This window comes from Chlorocebus sabaeus, chromosome X (assembly GCF_047675955.1).
Source record: "Chlorocebus sabaeus isolate Y175 chromosome X, mChlSab1.0.hap1, whole genome shotgun sequence".
In the NCBI taxonomy this organism is placed as follows: Eukaryota; Metazoa; Chordata; class Mammalia; order Primates; family Cercopithecidae; genus Chlorocebus; species Chlorocebus sabaeus.
Window position 1 is genome coordinate 1,279,288 of NC_132933.1, and position 18,919 is coordinate 1,298,206.

General features: G+C 50.7%; 1 protein-coding gene across 1 annotated transcript; it reads left to right on the top strand.

Annotated features, from left to right (window-relative positions):
• The first annotated feature begins 14,400 nt into the window (after positions 1 to 14,400).
• Positions 14,401 to 16,349, top strand: LOC103232992 (olfactory receptor 10Q1-like). Its single transcript, XM_007993306.3, has one exon. The coding sequence runs from the start codon at positions 14,491 to 14,493 to the stop codon at positions 15,322 to 15,324; it is 834 nt and encodes a 277-aa protein (XP_007991497.3). The 5' UTR covers positions 14,401 to 14,490; the 3' UTR covers positions 15,325 to 16,349.
• The last annotated feature ends 2,570 nt before the right edge of the window (positions 16,350 to 18,919 follow it).

Genomic DNA, 18,919 nt, shown 5'->3' on the forward strand with positions numbered 1-18,919 from the left:
CACAGAGTGGCTCAATAAAGCAATCCAGACTTTTCAGCCTGAAGTTGGGCTGACTTGGGGGTTAACTCCGCTGACCTGATTAAGCCGAGTCTTAGGAAATACAAAAGGACCTTGGCTAGAGAGGCTCGAGGGAATCACTTAGAGGTGTCTGTCAACCCTATTGCTGAAGTTGTGGGTACCCTCTGCGGGCAGCCACGATTGTAAGTGTGGTCCCTGGTGGAGCAAACAGACTGACTCTTTGAGCCAACGAATGACGACAAATAACAAGTCCCTGCTGCAACCTCACAGCCCAATGCATGGGATTTCTGCACTCCTTGTCCAAAACCGAAGACGACCATGGGAGTTCACGGTTCCTTTTGGGAAACAGTGACTCTCATGTCAAAACATAAGAATTATGGGACGGACTGCCATCATTTTCCTGGTGCCGCTTCTATGCCAGGTCTGTGCTGGCAGCTGTGAGGAAGGCTAACACTTGGAGTGGACGTTAAGAATTCAGCATCAGAATTAAGTCAGCTTAGGATGCTTACATTTAGAATCAGCCTGCTTAGAAGGAAAACTGAGGGCAAGACTTGACTGAGGGATGGACTTAAGCTGGAGCCAGACAGATGGCCAGAGGTCAAGCTCAACTCCACCCCTTCCTGGATGTGTGATTTAGGGCGAGCTAGGATACTCAGCCTCTCTCTCTCAGCTTTAGATGTTTCCTCTTTCACGTGGAGCGAATAATAGCAGCTAGCTCACTTCGTTGTTTGGAGGAATAACAGAGAGAACACGCGGATACCTAGTTCCTAAGTGCAGGCATCCATTCAGAAAAGAAGCACGACACTCCCCCACTCCCACTAGTGAGGCCTCACCCTATGGCTCTCGGAGCATCTACACTGGAAAACAACGGTCCTGTATCAGCACATACCGGGGTATTCTGTGGTTAGCAACAACACACACAGCATTGGCAGCGTAGGCGGGTCCGGCTACTTTGTCTCCCATTCTGTGCAGAAGTGGAGATGGGCCCGAGACAAGCCCCAGCACGTCTCCCAGGGACATTGAATGTACTCAGGTGGAATAACTCCTGGGGAACAGGAATTACACAGCTAGATGCACGGAACAAAAACAGTTTGGTGTTGAAGAAGAAACAGGAAGGCTGGTCAGTGAAACAGATTTAAGAGTCCAGACATAGATGGGTTTAATCCACGTGGGAATTTGGCGATATAATAAAGGAGAAATTTAAATTTCAGAAATGATAGAGGCAGCATTGAATAAATGGCGTTTCGGACAACTGGCTCTCCATTTAGAACACACAAAGGCGGATCCCTACCTCTAACTTGTTGTGAATAGTTTCTCATTTGTCTTTTGCTACCCGTACACTTTTAATTTTATGCAGCCACTTTATCGTTTTTATGACTTTTCTTCTCTGTGGTTTCTTAGCTCAGAAGTGTTTTCAGGACGCTCAAACGAGAAAATATTCACAGCAGTCTGATGAAGCCAACTTTGTTAACAGAGAATTTTAGGACAAGACAAACAACCCGATTTTAGAAATGGGCTAAAATATGAATAAGGAGCTCACAAGAAAAGAAATACAAAAGCAAATAAGCGCATGAAAAGATGCTCAGTTTCACCAATTTTAAAATAATTTTCATTTCCTTCTTCAGTTTTTTTTTTTTCTTCTTCTTCTTGAGACAGAGTCTCGCTCTGTCACCCAGGCCACAGTACACTGGTGCAACCTCAGCTCACTGCAACCTCTGCCTCCTAGGTTCAAGCGATTCTCCTGTCTCAGCCTCTCGAGTAGCTGGGATTACAGGTGTGCGCCACCACACCCGGCTAAGTTTTGTATTTTTAGTGGAGATGGGGTTTCATCATGTTGGCCAGGCTGGTCTCAAACTCTTGATGTCAAATGGTCCCCCCGCCTTGGTCTCCCAAAATGCTGGGATTACAGGCGTAAGCCCCCCCGCCCGGCCTCCTTCTTTCGTTTTTAAAGAAAAATTAAAACAATGATTTGTTTTTCCGTCTGATTGGTGAAAATTTAAATAATTCCCATCAGTTTGGCAAGGATGTGAGGCTAGCAACACTGTCATAGGCTGTTGATGACAGTGTATATTGGAGGGCAAGTTGGCAGCGATGTAAGATAAGGGTAGGGGAAGGAGAGTCCAGATGGCCGGGGAATCTCCTCTGGCCAGAGCAGAAAGTACTGAAGGAAGAGAAAGAACAGGCAGGCATACTGAGCACCTTGTCCTGTGTTTTAATTGAGGGGTTTCCTGGGGTCTCACCCTGTGCGCTGCAGAGAGCAAGTCAGGACTGTGGAACAGCCTGAGCTGCAGGGAACCTGAAGGAAGCTTTGGCAAAACTTGGTGATGTGGTTTGGCTGTGTCCCCACCCACATCTGATCTTGAAGTGTAGCTCCCATAATTCCCACGTGTCATGGGAGGGACCTGGTAGGAGGTAACTTAATCATGAGGACAGATGTTTCCCGTGCTGTTCTCGTGACAGTGAATAAGTCTCCAGGAGATCTGATGGTTTCATGAAGGGGAGTTCCCCTGCACACGCTCTCTTGACTGCCGCCACGTAAGACGTGCCTTTGCTCATCCTTTGCCTTCTGCCATGATTGTGAGACCTCCCAGCCATGTGGAACTGTGAGTCCATTAAATCTCCTTCCTTTGTAAATTACCCAGTCTTGGGTATGTCTTTATTAGCAGCATGAGAACAGACTAATACACTTGGCCTCTCTCCCAAACCCGTGCTCAGTGTCTGTCCTGTTTGGAAAGCCTTTCCTGGAGATACATGCTCACATCTGAAAGACACCATCCTTCCACCCCACAGCCATATTAGCACATTGGCTTTCATATGTGTTCATTCAACCACCATTTATTTAGCATCCATGAAGCAGCAGACACTAGGGCCAGGCTCTAGAGACGTGCCCAACTGCAGAAACTCCTGGGAACACTAGGGACCCAGCTGCCGCCACTCAACACATGCTTGTCCCAGACTGGAGAGCTCATGGGCTAGAGAGAAACACGGAAAGAGTCAGCAGAAGAAAGGTGCTACATGTTTGCTGGTCAATCCTGAGGAAGTCGTTTCCTTACCCTTAGACTGGCTTTCCATGCCATGTCCCTTTCTTCTTGTGTCTCCTTTTGGTGACCTGGCATGACGGTGTGGTGTCATTGAGCCAGCTTTCACCACAGGGGAAGGGCAAGAAGAGAGCCAGACAGGCCAAGGTCCCCACGGAGCTACTGCATCTGGAGATCATTGTCATGTACATGAGCCGGTACTTTGCTCGAACTGGCTAACATCCGTATTCCCATCATCCCCTCCTATCTGTCTCGTCGGCCAACACTGCAACGCAGACCACATCCAGAAGGCCCTTCTGGCTCCTTCTTAGTGGATATGGGAGACTCAGAGAGATAGTCCTGATGATGTTTTAGAGTAGGAGGGTTTTCAAGTTACTCCACACCTTGACTGTCACCTGGGGATAGAGTTTGGATATTCGTCCCCTCCACATCTCATGTTGAAATGTGATCCCCAGTGTCGGAGGTGGGGCCTGGTGGGAGGTGTTTGGGTCATGGAAGCAGATCCCTCAAGAATGGCTTGGGCCATCCCCTTGGTGATGAGCGAGCTCTTTCTCTGAGTTCACACGAGATCTGGCAACTCCCTACCCCCTTGCTCCTGCCCCAGCCATGTGATGGTCCAACTCCACCTTAGCCCTCTGCCATGACTGGAAGCTTCCTGAGGCCTCACCAGAAACAGATGCTGGTATGCTTCCTGTACAGCCTGCAGAACCATGAGCCCATTCAACCTCTTTTCTTATCAATGACCCGGCCTCAGGCATTTCTTTATAGCAGTGCGACAATGGCCTAATACACCTGTAAATTTGGGAGCTGGCTGCGGTCGTCCTGGGAAAAGGTGCAGAAGACATTTGTCTTCAGAGAAAAGGAAGAAAGGAGCAGATCCACAGGGCTGAAAGATACAGGGAGGGAGGAAGTCTTGATGGTGTCTGAGTCTCTGGTTTCAGTTTGTTCCTGAGACTCAGCTGCAGTCCTGTCCTGGGCTTCTGAGAGACAACCACCCCGCATCCCATAAACCTGGTATTCACATTAGAAGGTCCCATGCTTTCCTGACCTTGGTGGAGTTGCTTTCTGCTTCTTTTGACCCACAGAATCCCAGCTGCCACATCTGCTTGATCATTACTACAGTTTGGATGTTTTTGTCCTCCAAACCTCATGTTGAAATTGATCTCCAATGTCGGAGGTGGGGCCTGGTGGGAGGTGTTCTGCTCAGGGGGGCGGATCCCTCACAAAGGGCTTGGGGCTGTCCTCATGGTGGCAAGTGAGCTCTCCCTCTCTTAGTTCCCAGAATATCTGGTTCTTAAAAAGAGCCTGGCACCACCCCCCCTCTCTCTTGCTTCCTTGTCCTGTGACCTCTGCACATGCCACCTTCCCTTCGCTTTTCACAATGGGTAGAAGCAGCCCGAGGCCCTCCCCAGGAGCAGAGCAGACGCCACCACCATGCTTTCTGTACAGTCTGCAGAAACCTGAGCCAAATAAACCTCTTTTCTTTATCCATGACCCAGCCTCGGCTATTCCTTTGGAGCAACACAGATGGACTAAGACACTCATCTTTACAGAGGAAGGTCTCTGTCTACCAAAATTGGGAGTTAAGGAGGCTCCATCAGACACACTGTGTTCCAATCTTTCAGGCAGGATGAAGAGAGAGGGAAACAGTCTAGACTCTCTGTGGTTCTACTTTCCAGCTAAGAGATCTGGTAAAATGTGAAGAGCCCAAGACAATGGCAGCAGAGAGGTGGGGCGGTGCCCTCTGACCCAGCACATTCCCCCTCAGAAAGCCAGATCACGGCAGTGGCCAGCCCTTTCCACGGTGCTGCCACATGTAACCAGTATAAGGCAGGAGTAGAGACTCCTGTGGACTTCTCAGAAAGCTGGACTTCCAGGGGTGCTGGTGGGGCCAGATGTTTCTCCTTCCTCCAGCTGCTGCAGAACTCAACCTTGCTTCCAACCCAGGCCCCTCTCAGTTAGTGGGTGTGATTCACCAAGACGCTGTGTTTTCACAGGCAGGGAGCCACAGGCTGCCCCTGCCTTTAACTTAGTCTTGCACCCTCTCCATGAGAGCCACAGAAAGTGAAGTTCACAAAACGAGGATGCTCCATGTAGCGGGTTGAACTGTATCCCCCAAAAGCCATGTCAACCCAGGACCTGTCGATGCAACCTTATTTGGAAATAGGGTCTTTGCAGATGTAACCAAGTTAAGATGAAGTCCTTACGGTGGGCCCTAATCCAATAGGACTCGTATCTTAATTAAAAGGGGGAAAATTTGGAAACAGACGCATACGGGAACAAGGTCGTATGATGATAGAGATGGAGATTGGAGTGATGTGTCCAAGCGTCTAAAAGCCACAGAACATCAAGGAATGCCACCAGCCACCAGAAGCTAGGAGAGACCAGCAACGATTTTTCCCTGGGAGCCTCTTTGGAGGGAGCGCGGCCCTGCCAACACCTTGATTTCGGACTAGTGGACGCCAGAACCTGCAAGAAAATCCATTTTTGTCATTTTAAGCCATGCAGTTTGTGGTATTTTGTTCTGACAGCTCTAAATAAATGAATACAGTCTGCAAGTGGACGGTGATCCAGAAACTGCTTCCAGCCTGTAATAAGTACAGGAGTTGAGTGTATAGGCAGGCAGAGTAAATATGTTGAATCAGAGTGTCTGTTGACTCTAACAATGAAGTAGATGGGCTTGGATTTGGGATCCTTTTCAGTTAATCGTATGATAAATGTTATTGTTTTTACAAAAATACCAATCCATGATAGATTGGAACTACGAGAGAGAGACAGAGAGAGAGAGAGAGAGAGAGAGAGATTGAAATTCCTCAGTTCCTGGTGAGGGGCTGCTGCTGTTTCCTAGTTAGCTGATGAACTGGCTTCCCCTTACAGTTTATATTTCATTTGTTTCATTTGTCATTTCAGGGTAACTCTGGGGAGAGGACTTAAAAATCTTTGCCCTCCGGTCACTATTTTACCCAGAAGTTCTAATGCTTATGGTTTTCTTGTATCAAAGTTAAAACATCCTTACGAATTATTCCAATATAGAAGTGATGCAATTTCTAGATTCTGAGGTGACATCAATGATTGTAACATCATTTTTGTATATTCATAACCGAGAGAGAGAGAGAGAGAGAGAGAGAGAGAGAGAGAGAGAGAGAGAGAAATAGGATAGCAAAACCAAAACCTGAGGGCAACATCCACAATAAAACTAAGTGGTGACAAGATATCCGCATGAACTCCAAAATCTGGACTGGCTCAAACCAAATCACCCCTCCTGCACCTGCTCCAAGATCTGCAGAGCCTTAGCATCTGAGGGAAGGAAGTGAGTGGGCACCTGGCAGACCCAGAATTCCAATACTTACGTGCCTTCAGGCAATTGCAACTACGGAATTCTTTGTGGTTGCCTCCACTACAAAACAAGGTAATAATAAAAATCATCTATAAATCTGTAGCTAACCATTTCAAAACACAAATGGACTATAATGAGTAAGCTCAAGTGAGACAAAAAAGTGATCAACCAGATGGTTTCATCACGTCTCAACCTGGTACTTGCAGAGGGTTCCATTGAGCAGAGCTTAGTGTTGAGGCTGTGGGTGCAGCTGTGGCTTCCTCACCCCCTCCAGGCAGGTGTGGAGCACCATGGTGAGCGGAGGGGGGCCAGAGTTCACCGTAAAACCAGAAATGGTAGTTAAGAAGCCAGAGGAATTCTGAGCCTCCCCCCACCAACCTTCCTGGCAACCAGAATTGCATTCCTGTGTATCTAGCACCAGAATTCCTAAGCAATTTACAAGCATTAGCACTGAAGTTGACAATCGGGAGAGTAGGGGGGGCCAATAAATAGCACATCTTCCCTGCTAGGGTTCCTAACCAACTGAGAAATTCCACAAATGTACCAGCAGATGGGGAAGCAGCCTTGGTGGATAGGGCTTGTCAGGAGAGCCAAATGGGCTTGCTAATTCCTCACAAGCCCCCTAGTCTAGACTTAGAGCGACCCACTGGAGGAAGGTTTTGGGTCTGTAGAACAGGCTCACATCCCCAGTATTGCTGTCTGCCACCAAACTGGGCAGGAAGGAAAGGAAAAAGAGGCCAGATCTCCCACAGTGAGAACTTTTGACAAATTAACCACTTGATCTAGAAATGTGGACCTATGGGTACCACCCACCAACTGGGTATTTTACTGCATCTCCATGGGGCATCTCCTTCCTCGAGGAGACTGGGGGAGAGAAGAGTTACTGCCCCAGCATGCACACCTAATGTTTCACAAATTTTTGTACCTCGATATGGTTTGGCTGTGTCCCCTCCCAGATCTCATCTTGAACTGTAGCTCCCATAATCCCCATGGGTCGTGGGAGGGACCCAGTGGGAGGTAATTGAATCACGGGGGCAGGTCTTTCCCATGCTGTTCTCACGGTAGTGAATAAGTCTCACGAGATCTGGTGGTTTTACAGAGGGCAGTTCCCCTGCACATGCTCTCTTGCCTGCCGCCATGTAAGATGTGCCTTTGCTCGTCCTTCGCCTTCCACCATGATTGTGAGGCCTCCCCAGCCATGTGGAACTGTGGGCCCATTGAACTCCTCTTTCTTTATAAATTACCCAGTGTTGGGTATTTCTTCATAGTGAAACAGCCAAGTAGAAAGGAGTCCCAGAGAAGCTCCAACCGGCTAGGGCACTGGGAGAACAGGGTAGCGCCATGGAAGTTCGTGCCATTTCCAGGCGGGAGGAGCCTGACCCCTCCTGTTCCTGTGTGGTAACCTGGGATTCAACCTGTGAGATGGGGGCCTGTTAACAGGAGCCCCTCTGGCTTTGCTGAGAGTCTTTTTCCTTTTCGCTCAATATATCCCATAACCCCTCACCCTTCAAAATGTCTGCATGCCAAATCTTTCCTGGTCATGTGACAAGAACCCAGTTTTTAGCTGAACTGAGGAGAAAGTCCTGCAACAGTAGCAGTGTGAAAATGGTCAAATACATACCTCTTAACCCATTGGGCTTAACTAGTAAGTCTATGGTGTACCCACAGCCAAAAGTTTACCCCTTACTCTGTTTGCTCATCCCAAATTATTTCTGGCCATCGTTGCCCACCATATCTCATCAGAGGTTCTGCAACAAGGTCAAATGGTGTCTATGAGATATTCTAACAATGACAGGCCGACATAGCACATGTCCCAAACGTAAACCCTCTCCCATGAAGAATTACCTGCAGAGACAATAAAGTTCAAAATTCTCCTGGTCAGCCTGGGCAACATAGGGAGACCCCGTCTCTACAAAAATAAAAATAAAAATAAATTAGCCGGTGTTGGGATGATCGAACTCAACACCAGGTCGTGGGGGTGACGAAGTCTGGCAGAGTCAAAGGAATAAGAAAAGACAGTTTGAGAGAGAAAGTGGGTCCAGGGGGCCATCACGAGTGTATGGAGGCTACGAAGACCCCGAGCTCTGGAAGCCCAGACAATTTATTGGTGATCAAACAAAGAAACAGGTGGTGAGAATGTGGGGTTGAAAGGGAGCGTTGCTGCATTAAGCACGTAATTTACAGCTGTGATGGTTTAGCATATGCTCTGCTACTTGAGATAATGGAGAGCAGATTCTTTTAACTCAAGATACAATTGATTCTGGGAGAGCAAGGAGCAAGGAGCCAGCAAGTCTAGACACATTCCAGAGCCATGAGCCCTGGATTCTATCCAAGCCACGCCCTGGGCTTAGATTATGGTGTGTGAGGGTAGCCTTCCACCCTTTAGCACAGAGCTTGGTGTTCCAAAGGCCACAAGGGGTTTTAGACCCTGGACCCCGGACATGTTCCAAGACTTTTACATTATGTCAGACATGGAAGCCCTGCCTCAGCTTCTCTCCCAACACTCAGCTTTTCTCCCAACAAGCTGGGCATTCACCTGTAGTCCCAGCTACTTGGGAGGCTGAGGTGGGAGGATCGCTGGAGCCTGGGAGGTCGAAGCAGCAGTGAGCTGTGATTGTGCCAGTGCACTCCAGCCTGGCTGACAGAGCCAGACCCTTTCTCAAAAAAAGAAGATGAAATAAAAATTAAATCTCCCGGCAAGCTGAAGCTCAAAGGCATTAGAGAAAAGCCCTGCCCCCCACCCCAGGCCCCTGCCCCCCAAAGTCTTTTGATCTTGTGAGCTGATGTTGGAAGAAACTGAAGTCCCCAATCACTCTCTCCAACCTCCTCTCTGCTCCCACTCAGCTAGATGCTCTTGATGGCTTGTGGGCCCAGAGGTCTGCAGTCTAAACCGCCATCCACAGGAATGGGTGCTGTTTATTCAGTGCCTCGGCAGTTGGGTTATTTAAATGCCAACTCACTGTCACTTTCCCCTTTAAAGAGTTCATAGGATGCACAGGAATATCTAGCCCCAGCCTTACAGCCACCAAATGTAGAAGACAAGCCAGTGTCCCTTCCCAGTAGAATTATGTTCCCAGAACTCAGTCCCACGTTGTCCCAAACCCTATCAGAATTGGTGATCTCTAACTGATATCTAAGTTGGGGGAGGTGCAGAAAGTCTGGGTAATTTTCAGAGCTGTGGTACCTGAGCTATTGCTGCTTTAGGATGTCTAGAAATTTGCAAAGGTAACAGCCACAGTTACTGAGGGGTCATTTGCAGCGCCTTTCTTTCAAAATGTTCAGTTTCTATTGGAATCTTCTTCCCTTTCCATTCCTCCCTCAGGGCCCTATGCCGAGGCAATCCTAGCCGGAAAGCTGCCTGCCGAAGGTGCCCCAAGGTCTCCCTGAGCAGGCACTCTCAGGGCGCTCCGTCATTCCCTGCTTGCCGGCCGCAGCCACTCTAGACTGCCAACCCCACGTCCACCACCACTGCCCTTTCCAGGTATACCAGTGCACAGGTCAATGCCACCTGGGCTTCTGGGCCAGCTGTCTCCCACAGTGTCCTTGGGTTTCTGCTGTTGGCCGGCTCAGTTCAGGAAGTCTCGGCAACTCCGGAACAGTCCCGCATGCTTCCCACTTGCAAGGCAAGATCCCTCGTAGGGCACCTCCCAAAGCCTGTTCCCTGGGTGCTGAGAACAATAGGGTTTCCATGGCCTGAGCCTCCATTATAAGCAGAAGAGCTCTGTTTCAGCAACTGTGGCTGAGATGAGATGGGTGCCCGAGAGGAGGAAGGGGGAAGAGCAAGGTGGAGGGGCTGGAAACGTGCCACTGTGCGATGTTGGGAGCCCCTTTGGGGATGGAGGCAGAGGCAGAAGCTACTGGAGTGGTTCGAGGGGGAGAGTGTGTGATTCTAAGCTCAGACAGGGCTGTTTGGGGGTCCTGTTTCCTGTTTTGTCGTTTCCAGTAAGAAGCCGAGCTGGCCCTCCAAGGACTGGAAGCTTCCGAGGCGTGGCAGTGGCATTGGCCTGTGCACTGGTATACCTGGAAAGGGCAGTGGTGGCAGACGCGGGGTTGGCAGCCTAGAGTGGCTGTGGCTGGCAGGCAGGGGAAAATGGAGCACCCTGACTGGGCTGGGCAGCGGTGACCTCGGTCCTGCTCTACTGAGAGGGTGACCGTGGTGCAGGCTGGACGTTGGGCTGCACCCCAGTTAGGAGTCATTGGGATGTGGCTACACTCACCTGGGGTGATGATGGGGTTAGGTGGAAGGTTAGGTCAGCTGAGTGGTAGCATTCTCGGGTTCTCTGACTCTGATTCCCCACCTCACTCCATGAAGATGACTCACTCACTTTGATGACTGTGGTTTTGCAGATTAAATGTGGAGGCCTTGAGAGCCCGAAGAATGTCCCCTCCGAGTTATTACAGAGAAGCACAGAATCCCAGTGCAGTTTGTGTGTGTGCGTGTGTATGGGGGGGGGGCGGGGGAGCGGTGTCTCAAAGGCCACCAATCTCAAGCCCCGTTGCCCACTTTATGCATCTCTCTAGCAACGCGTGGGCACGGGACTCCACCCAAGCCAACCCTCTGCATTTCTGGCCTCTGGAGTCAGCCTGAGGTCCATTCACACGCTGGTAATTGCACAGCAGGGGCTGCCTTTTCAGCAGATCTGACTGAAGCAACATCGCCCAGACCTATGCCATCTCTAGGGTTGGCACATAAGACACAAGTGGTCGGGATTTGGGTTCCACTGGGAACCTGAGGAACTGAGTGACCTGGGGAAGTCACTCCCCTCAGTGGGTGAGTCCCAGTACGGTGGCTGGCCAGCGCCTTCCTGGCCTCTCCTGGGACTTCCCGAGTCCCGCCTTCGCCGCTATTTAAGGCAAGTTGCAGACCTTGGCGACTCCTCGAAGGACACTCCCTTTCTAAGAGCTGCCAGCAAATCCTTCTGAGGGCTGCTCCCCGTGGTCCAGACAGGCTGGAAAGCCACCGTCTGAGCTCCAGGAAGCCACTGGGCCCCGCCACTGTTCACCCGAGGATGGACTCTTCTCACTGATAGCAGACGGTTCTCAACGGAAGAGTCTCCCAGACGGGGCTGCTCTCCGGATTTCTGCCCCTCCCAGGTCACCCCAGGCCTCCTCTCCAGGAGTGCTCAGGGGAGTGAGAAAAGCCAGGTATGCCATGCTCTATGCCAGGATGCGCTCGGTGCCATGGGCTGTGGTAAAAAATAAACGCCAGAAGCCACTTCAACAGCAAGGTACTCAAAGTCTGATGAAATTATGATTTATTTTAGTTAGATTTTATTTTTGCTTATGTGTGTTATTACTTTCTGTTATTAATATTAGTCTACAATTAGTTAAATTAGAGCGCATTCATACTGTGGAATGCAGCAGCTACAAAGAATGAAGTAAGCCAGTAAGTGCTGACTGAAAACCGCTCCCAGACATTTCGTTAAGTGACAAATTAAATCACTACAATAAGGGTGGGAAGTTTGTAGACTATGATCCCATTGAATGTTTGCAGTGGGTGAGTGGGGTGTTTGTGCACATGCACGTGTGTGTATGTGTGTGTGCGTGCGTGTGTGGGAACCCGTGTGTGCGCGTGTGTGCGAGTGTGTGAGTGCGTGTTTGCGTGCATGGCACCGAGCACGGAAGAAAATGTCCCTGGCAGCTAAGAATGGTTCTCTCTGGAGAGTGGGGAAAGACAGAAGAAGCAGGAACCTTCACTCTGACTTTCACGTCTTACTTTTCAAGTGTTTGCACGACGTGTGACTTTTACCTTCCTTTTTGTGTCTTTCTGTGTTTTCAAGGTTAAGGGCTCAAAGGAAACAAAGCACGCCCCACGTCTCTGCAGCGCTGTCATGGGAGAAAAGAGTGGACATGATTTGATGTGGCAAAGCTACAGGCAAGAGCACGAGTCCAAGGAAGACAGACATGAACTCAGAAAGCAGGTTCTCGCCTACCCGCAGGGAGGGCCGGCCAGGGACCATGGAGGGACTGCGGGAGGCTGGGCTGGGTCGCAGGAGGGGGCTGGGCCCTCTCTGGAGGGAACCCCTGTCTGGAGGGAGGCCGGTCACCCTGCCCTCTGCCTGTCCTTCCAGCCTGGGCTCCTGTGACCACAGCGAGAGGAGATGCCAGAGGGGAAGCCCGAGCTGGGCTGGGCTCCGTCCGGACAGGGGACCTGGGGCAGAAGCCAGGGACGGGGGCAGGAGCAGGAGGTGGGTCATCCAGGGAAGAAGGTTTCCTGACCCTGTGTTCTAAGGCGAGGAGTGGGCACGTGGCCCTCTGGGGACCTGTCCGGCTCAAAGACTCCAGGTGCCCTTCAGGTGAGTGAAACAACCGAGTAATCCTCAGTGCAACGTGAAAGCGGCTGGAAAGCTGGAATCACAGTCACCACCTATGCTGAGCAAAACCACGATTAAAATGGGTTTTTGGCTTTTGCTGAACCCACTTTGCGCCTCAGTGGTCCCAGTAGAAATGGCTCCTGTAGTTGACAGCTCCACCGGCACTGGACTCTCCTTGATTCTTACTTTGCTGAATCTCGAGAATCTTTTAAGATTGCTGGGATGGAGGGACGCACGGGGAGAAATGGCAGGCGAAACACCAGGTCCTGCCAAGGGAAGGAGGAAACAAACGCCTCCCCGATAGACTCCAGGGAAACAGACCAGCCAAGGGTGTGGTCCCACACCGGGTGCTTGAGCCCCTGTTGTCCTGAGACCATTCCCCCCCTGACCCTCTCCTAACTCTGTCCCCGTCGCTCCCACTCGGCGACCTGGCTCGCCCTTTGCCCTCTGCTCTTCTCACTCTATGCCTGACCCCGCACTAACTGTAGAAAATGCAGAAATGAGAAACAGACATTCATTCAACAAACACTTATTCTTTTATATTATTTATTTATTTATTGAGAGATGGGGTCTGGCTCTGTCGCCCAGGCTGTAGTACAGTGGTACGACCATAGCTCACTGCAGCCTCCACCTCCTGGGCTCAAATGATCCTCCTGCCTCAGTCTCCTCAGTAGCTGGGACCACAGGCGCATGCCACCATGCCCGGCTAACTTAAAACAATTTTTTTTTGGTAGAGATGGGGTCTCACTCTGTTGTGCAGGCTGCTCTCGAACTCATGGCCTCAAACAATCCTTCTGCCTCAGCCTCCCAAAGTGCTGGGATTACAACCATCAGCCACCTTCAGGCCAGCCAACAAACATTTATTGACACTCCTAATCTGTGCCAGCCGTGGTTTGAGAGGCCCCATTAACACACTGTGCCTGCCGTCATGGAGCTCATAGGCTGTTGCAGTAGACAGAGAAGTAAACAAAGAATTACAGGGCTCAGAGATAAATCACCCAATCGACTGGGGATGCCAGAGAGGCAGCAGATCCGAGGTGGGTTGGGCCCCTTCCGCTCTAGTGTCCTGGGCTCTAGCGTCCTGTGCTCTAGCGTCCTGGGCTCTAGCATCCTGGGCTCTAGCGTCCTGGGCTCTAGCGTCCTGCTCACAGTCGGCTGCTGGAACCCTGGGAGTTTGGAGGTGGTAGTCAGGGAAGGACAAAGTGGCTGACGCACAAAGCCAGGAGTGTCCACACCCTACGGCAATTCCCTACAGCCCGGTGACTGTGTCTAAACCTACTTAGTACCTCGAGCTCAGCCCCCTGCCCCCGCCCCAGAAAAGTCTTGAAACCATAGAACAGCGCTGACAGAAAGACTGTCTTTAGCATCTGGGAAAAACAACTTCGTGTTTAGAATTTGCTCATCTGGGTTCATTTTGATAATAATTCAGCAGGTGAACTGATGTGGCATCCCATAAGCAGTTCTTCATTTTCAGTGAACAGAGAGCAGAATTCGAAAAGCTGGTGGAGTGAAACCCAGGGCTAAGCCTGGAAAAGAGGGTTGGAGGGCTGCGAGAGCTGGCTGCACTCCCATTCCTGGAAAGGGCTTCAGGGCTTCTCATGACTTGGAGAATTGCTGGAAAAACAAAACAAAACAAAACCTAAACCCTGTAACCCAGTTCTACAAGGCAGCCTGTAGGATTAACCGATTGCAGAAAAACCACACCTTAAGCTCTGAGTTTGTTATCTTGGGCTTCGGGGACCTGGCGGAACTGCAAATCTTCTTTTTTGGACTGTTTCTAATCATGCATCTTGTCACCCTGGCGGGGCACACAACTATTGTGCTCCTCACCCTCATTGACTCCTGCCTGCAGACCCCCATGTATTTCTTCCTCCGAAACCTGTCCACCGTTGAGATTTGCTGTACATTGGTTATTGTCCCCAACATGCTGGCCAATTTCCTGTCCAGGAACCAGTGGATGCCCTTTCTGGGCTGTGCCCTGCAAATGCACTTCTTCGTTGCCCTGGGCGGGGCAGAGTGCTTCTTCCTGGCCGTGATGGCCTACGACCGCTTTGTGGCCATCTGCAAGCCCCTTCACTACACACTCCTCATCACCAGGACCCTCTGCCTGCAGATGCTGGCTCTGGCGTGCATTGGCAGCTTTGCGCTCTCCCTCACATTGACCACGCTGATATTCCTCCTGCCCTTTTGTCAGTCCCACGAGATCAATCATTTCTTCTGTGACATCCCCGCCGTGCTCTTCCTGGCCTGCTCGGACACTCGAGCCAATGAGATTGCTGTCTTCCTCGTCTGCACGCTCATCCTCTTGATCCCCTTCCTGCTGATCCTGCTCTCCTACGGATTCATTATCGCGGCCGTCCTCAGAATCCGCTCGGCCGCGGGCAGGAGCAAGGCCTTCTCCACCTGCGCTGGGCACCTGTTGGTCTCGCTTCCTCACTATGGCTGTGCAGTCTTCATCTACATTCGCCCCAAGTCCTGCTACGCCCCCGACCAGGACAAAATTGTGTCCTTAATCTACACCAATGTCACCCCCATGCTCTACCCTATGATCTACAGTCTGAGGAACAAGGAAGTCAAGGGTGCCCTTGGGAGACTTCTGCACAGTCACAGTCCATGAAGCAGCAGCCCCATGCGAGTTGAAGGGGAAGGCAGAGCCCTCTGAGAACGGCCTGGCTCCCTTGCCAGAACCCAGCCGTCTCCCGATGCACCTGGCGGCCCCACCCCTCCCTTTGAGGGCTTCTCCGTGGTTCTGAGTGCACCTGGGACTCACTGCCCCCTTTGCTGTGGCCAGACAGACGGAAGGGATGCAAAGGTTTGCTGAGACGCAGCAGGTCTGGGGTGGACAGTTCCATCCAGCACCCACAGCAATGGCAGAGACGTGGACACTGACAGGCAGAAGGGCCTCAGATGGCCCAAATGAAACATTAAGCCAGCTGCTTCTGTGACCAAACAACCAGCAGGGCTAGAAACACAAGGAGTTCCCAGATCCAAACTAGGGAAGGCTTGGATGGAAAGGCAGAACCAGCCTGGAAACAGAATCCCTGCGTCACCAGAAAACGACATCATGATCACTTGAGACACGAGAGTGTAATCCGAGGCAGCAGCTCCAAGGGCGTGTCAGGCTCGGCCCCACTTCTGCTCCCAGTGCAGCTGACCCCTCCTCATCCTACCAATGTCGGTGAAAGGGCCACTTGTTCCCAGAAGCCCCATGGGTGGTCTGTCTCCCCGGCTGAGCTGGAGACTCCTCGAAGGGGAGAACCAGTTTCGAGGTCTCTGCCACCCCAGCCCCTGGCACATAATAGATGCGCCATAAGCGGTAATGGAACTGAACGGTGAGCCCCCCAAGTTTTGGCACAGGAATGGCTTCAGATCCCAGTTGCTAATGAAACAGAAAGTTTTCATATCCTGCCGGGCTGAGGCCTCTGTGACTCGGGGACAAAGGTCAGGTGTAATGATCTCAAGAATGTGTTTGCTGGCCCCACTCTCACTCCACAGGCTGGCCAAGTGGTAGGATCTCTGAGTTTCCCTCGACCATAACACTTAGCAGGGAAGACACACTTCTTTGTTTCTTTTAGAGGCAGGATCTCACTCTGTAGCCCAGGCTGGGGGGCAGTGATGTGATCACAGCTCACTGCAGCCTCAACCTCCCAGGCTCAAATGATCCTACCACCTCAGCCTCCAGAGCAGCTGGTACTACAGGTGTGTGCAACTGCTCCTGGATAATATTAATATTAATCTGTTGTGGTTTTTTTTGTTTTGAGGAGACGGGGGGAATCTCACTATGTTGCCCAGGCTTGTGTCCAACTCCTGGACTCAAGTGATCCTCCCACTTTGACCTCCCAAAGTGCTGGGATGACAGGCGTGAGCCACCACACCCGGCCAGGAAATATTTCTTGAAAGAAAGAATGAGAGAGTACCTCCTGTCTCCCCGGTACAGGGTTTGGCACTGGGGATACAGAAAAGCTCCAGACAAGCTTCCTGCCTTTATGGAGCTCACAAAGTAGGCTGGGCTATAAGGCACTAAGACAAATCACTGTCATACAATGGGTACTCGCCATTCCTGCACAGGAAAGGGTCACTCACCCCTACCACCAAACCTAGGAACGGCCACATGCTGCTCAAAGGGTCAACGCAGCTGCCTTTCACTGTCCTCAAGTGATGGCGGGTGGGCGCTCAGAGAAGACCAAAGGCTCAAGGCCAGGTGACTAGGCCAGCCGGGGCTTCCCAACAGACCCCCATCCTGAGTCCCACACAAGAGCCCGCAATGACCCCCACAGGGTGAAACAAGCCGCTCTCACCAGCCCTGGTAGGTATGGCTGGGCCCTCCCCCTGGTCCACATGAGGCCAGCCTACACCATCCCCACTTAGACCACCCCACTCAGGCCAAATTCCTGGGAAAGGGGCTGGAAATCTGTGTAGAGCGGGGGAGATTGTTCTCATCATATAGGTGAGAGATGATGCCGACCTGGCCTGGGGAGGGTGGAGACGACACATTGAAGGAAACTGATTAGATGGAAGGTGAGATGACAGAGTGCGGGGCCATGGAAACACGTGTCGCCAAGACAGAGAACGAAGCAGAGGGAAGCCATTCCGGGAGTCGGGGGACAGGCAGTGAGGTCGGCTGGGGGCAGGTTGGGTTGGAAGTACCTACAGGCCATCCAAGCTCACATGACTGTACTGGTTTGAAACTCCGGAATTCAAGCAAAGAGACCCCTGCTTAACTTTAATTCGATGGCCCTCTCTGAATATAGACATCCTGGCCCTGTCACCTCTGAAGCTTCGCCATTCCAGATGATGCCAAATGTGATTTCAAATACATTTCATCCATTCCGAGCAAGTCTTCTCTGATTCGGAAACACAAAGGCTGTCACTGCCAGCGTGTGTGTGGACCAGGACCAGCCCTCTGGAGAGGAGGGGCTCTTACGGGCCTTGGTACATTTTGTGTTTAAGCACACATGTGTTCTTCATGAGTGCCCCCAAGGTGTGGAAGAAAAAAAAAAAATCTCATTGTGTGGTAGTGACAAAATGCTGATGAAGCAAACTATCAACAGCCCTCTGGAGGAATAACTTTCAAGGTAGGATGAACTGCGTGTATGGAATTTGGAAACAATGGTTTTTTGGAAGTGGCTGAAAGCCACAGAGACAACCGGGAGAGCCGGGCGACATCGGCCCCATGGTGTCTAGCGTGGGCCCCAAGGCTTGGTGACTTCAGGGACTTCATCACGGCACCGTCCGCCTCATTGCGTCAAGCAAAGGTGCCAATTAGAACAAGTTTCGGAGGAAAAATACGGCCTCCAGTGAATTGAACAGGCTAATTTAAACTTTGGCAAACTGGCTCACTCCGGAGCTCATTAGAAATTTTCCTCAACAGCAAGTAATGAATAACTTTCTTAATCACTTTCTGCTTATAAATGTAATACATGTTCACTGTAAAAGAAGAGGAAATGTGGGCAAGTTTGGAAGAGAAAATAAAAAACCAACCATTATCTCGCCGCCAAGGATAACGACAATGAAAATGTGGTGTATTTCTGGATAAATGAGCTGATTCTTGTCTAGTGCCTACGACAGTGGTTTGGGACGTGGTAACCACCCAACAAATGTTACTGGTTATCATTATTCTCATTGCTAGTAGGCTTAGAACAGTCTTTTCCGACGCTATCCCTCCCCCAGCCCCCCACCCCCGACAGACCCCGGTGTGTGATGTTCCCCTCCCTGTGTCCGTGTGTTTTCATTGTTCAACTCCCACTTATGAGTGAGAACACGCAGTGTTTGGTTTTCTGTTCCTGTGTTAGTTTGCCGAGAATGATGGTTTCCAGCTTCATCCACGTCTCTGCAAACGACACGAACTCATTCTTTTTCATGGCTGCATATATTCCATGGTGTATATGTGCCGCATTTTTAAAATCCGGTCTAACATTGATGGGCATTTGAGTTGGTTCCAAGTCTTTGCTATTGTGAACAGTACTGCAATAAACATACGTGTGCATGTGTTTTTATAGTAGAGTGATTCATAATCCTTTGGGTATATACCCAGTAATGAAATTGCTGGGTCAACGAGTTGATGGGTGCAGCAAACCAGCATGGCACACGTATACCTACGTAACAAACCTGCACATTGCGCACATGTACCCCAGAGCTTAAAGTATAATAATGGAAAAATGAAAGAAAGAAGAAAGAAAGAAAGAAAGAGAGAGAGAGAGAGAGAGAGAGAG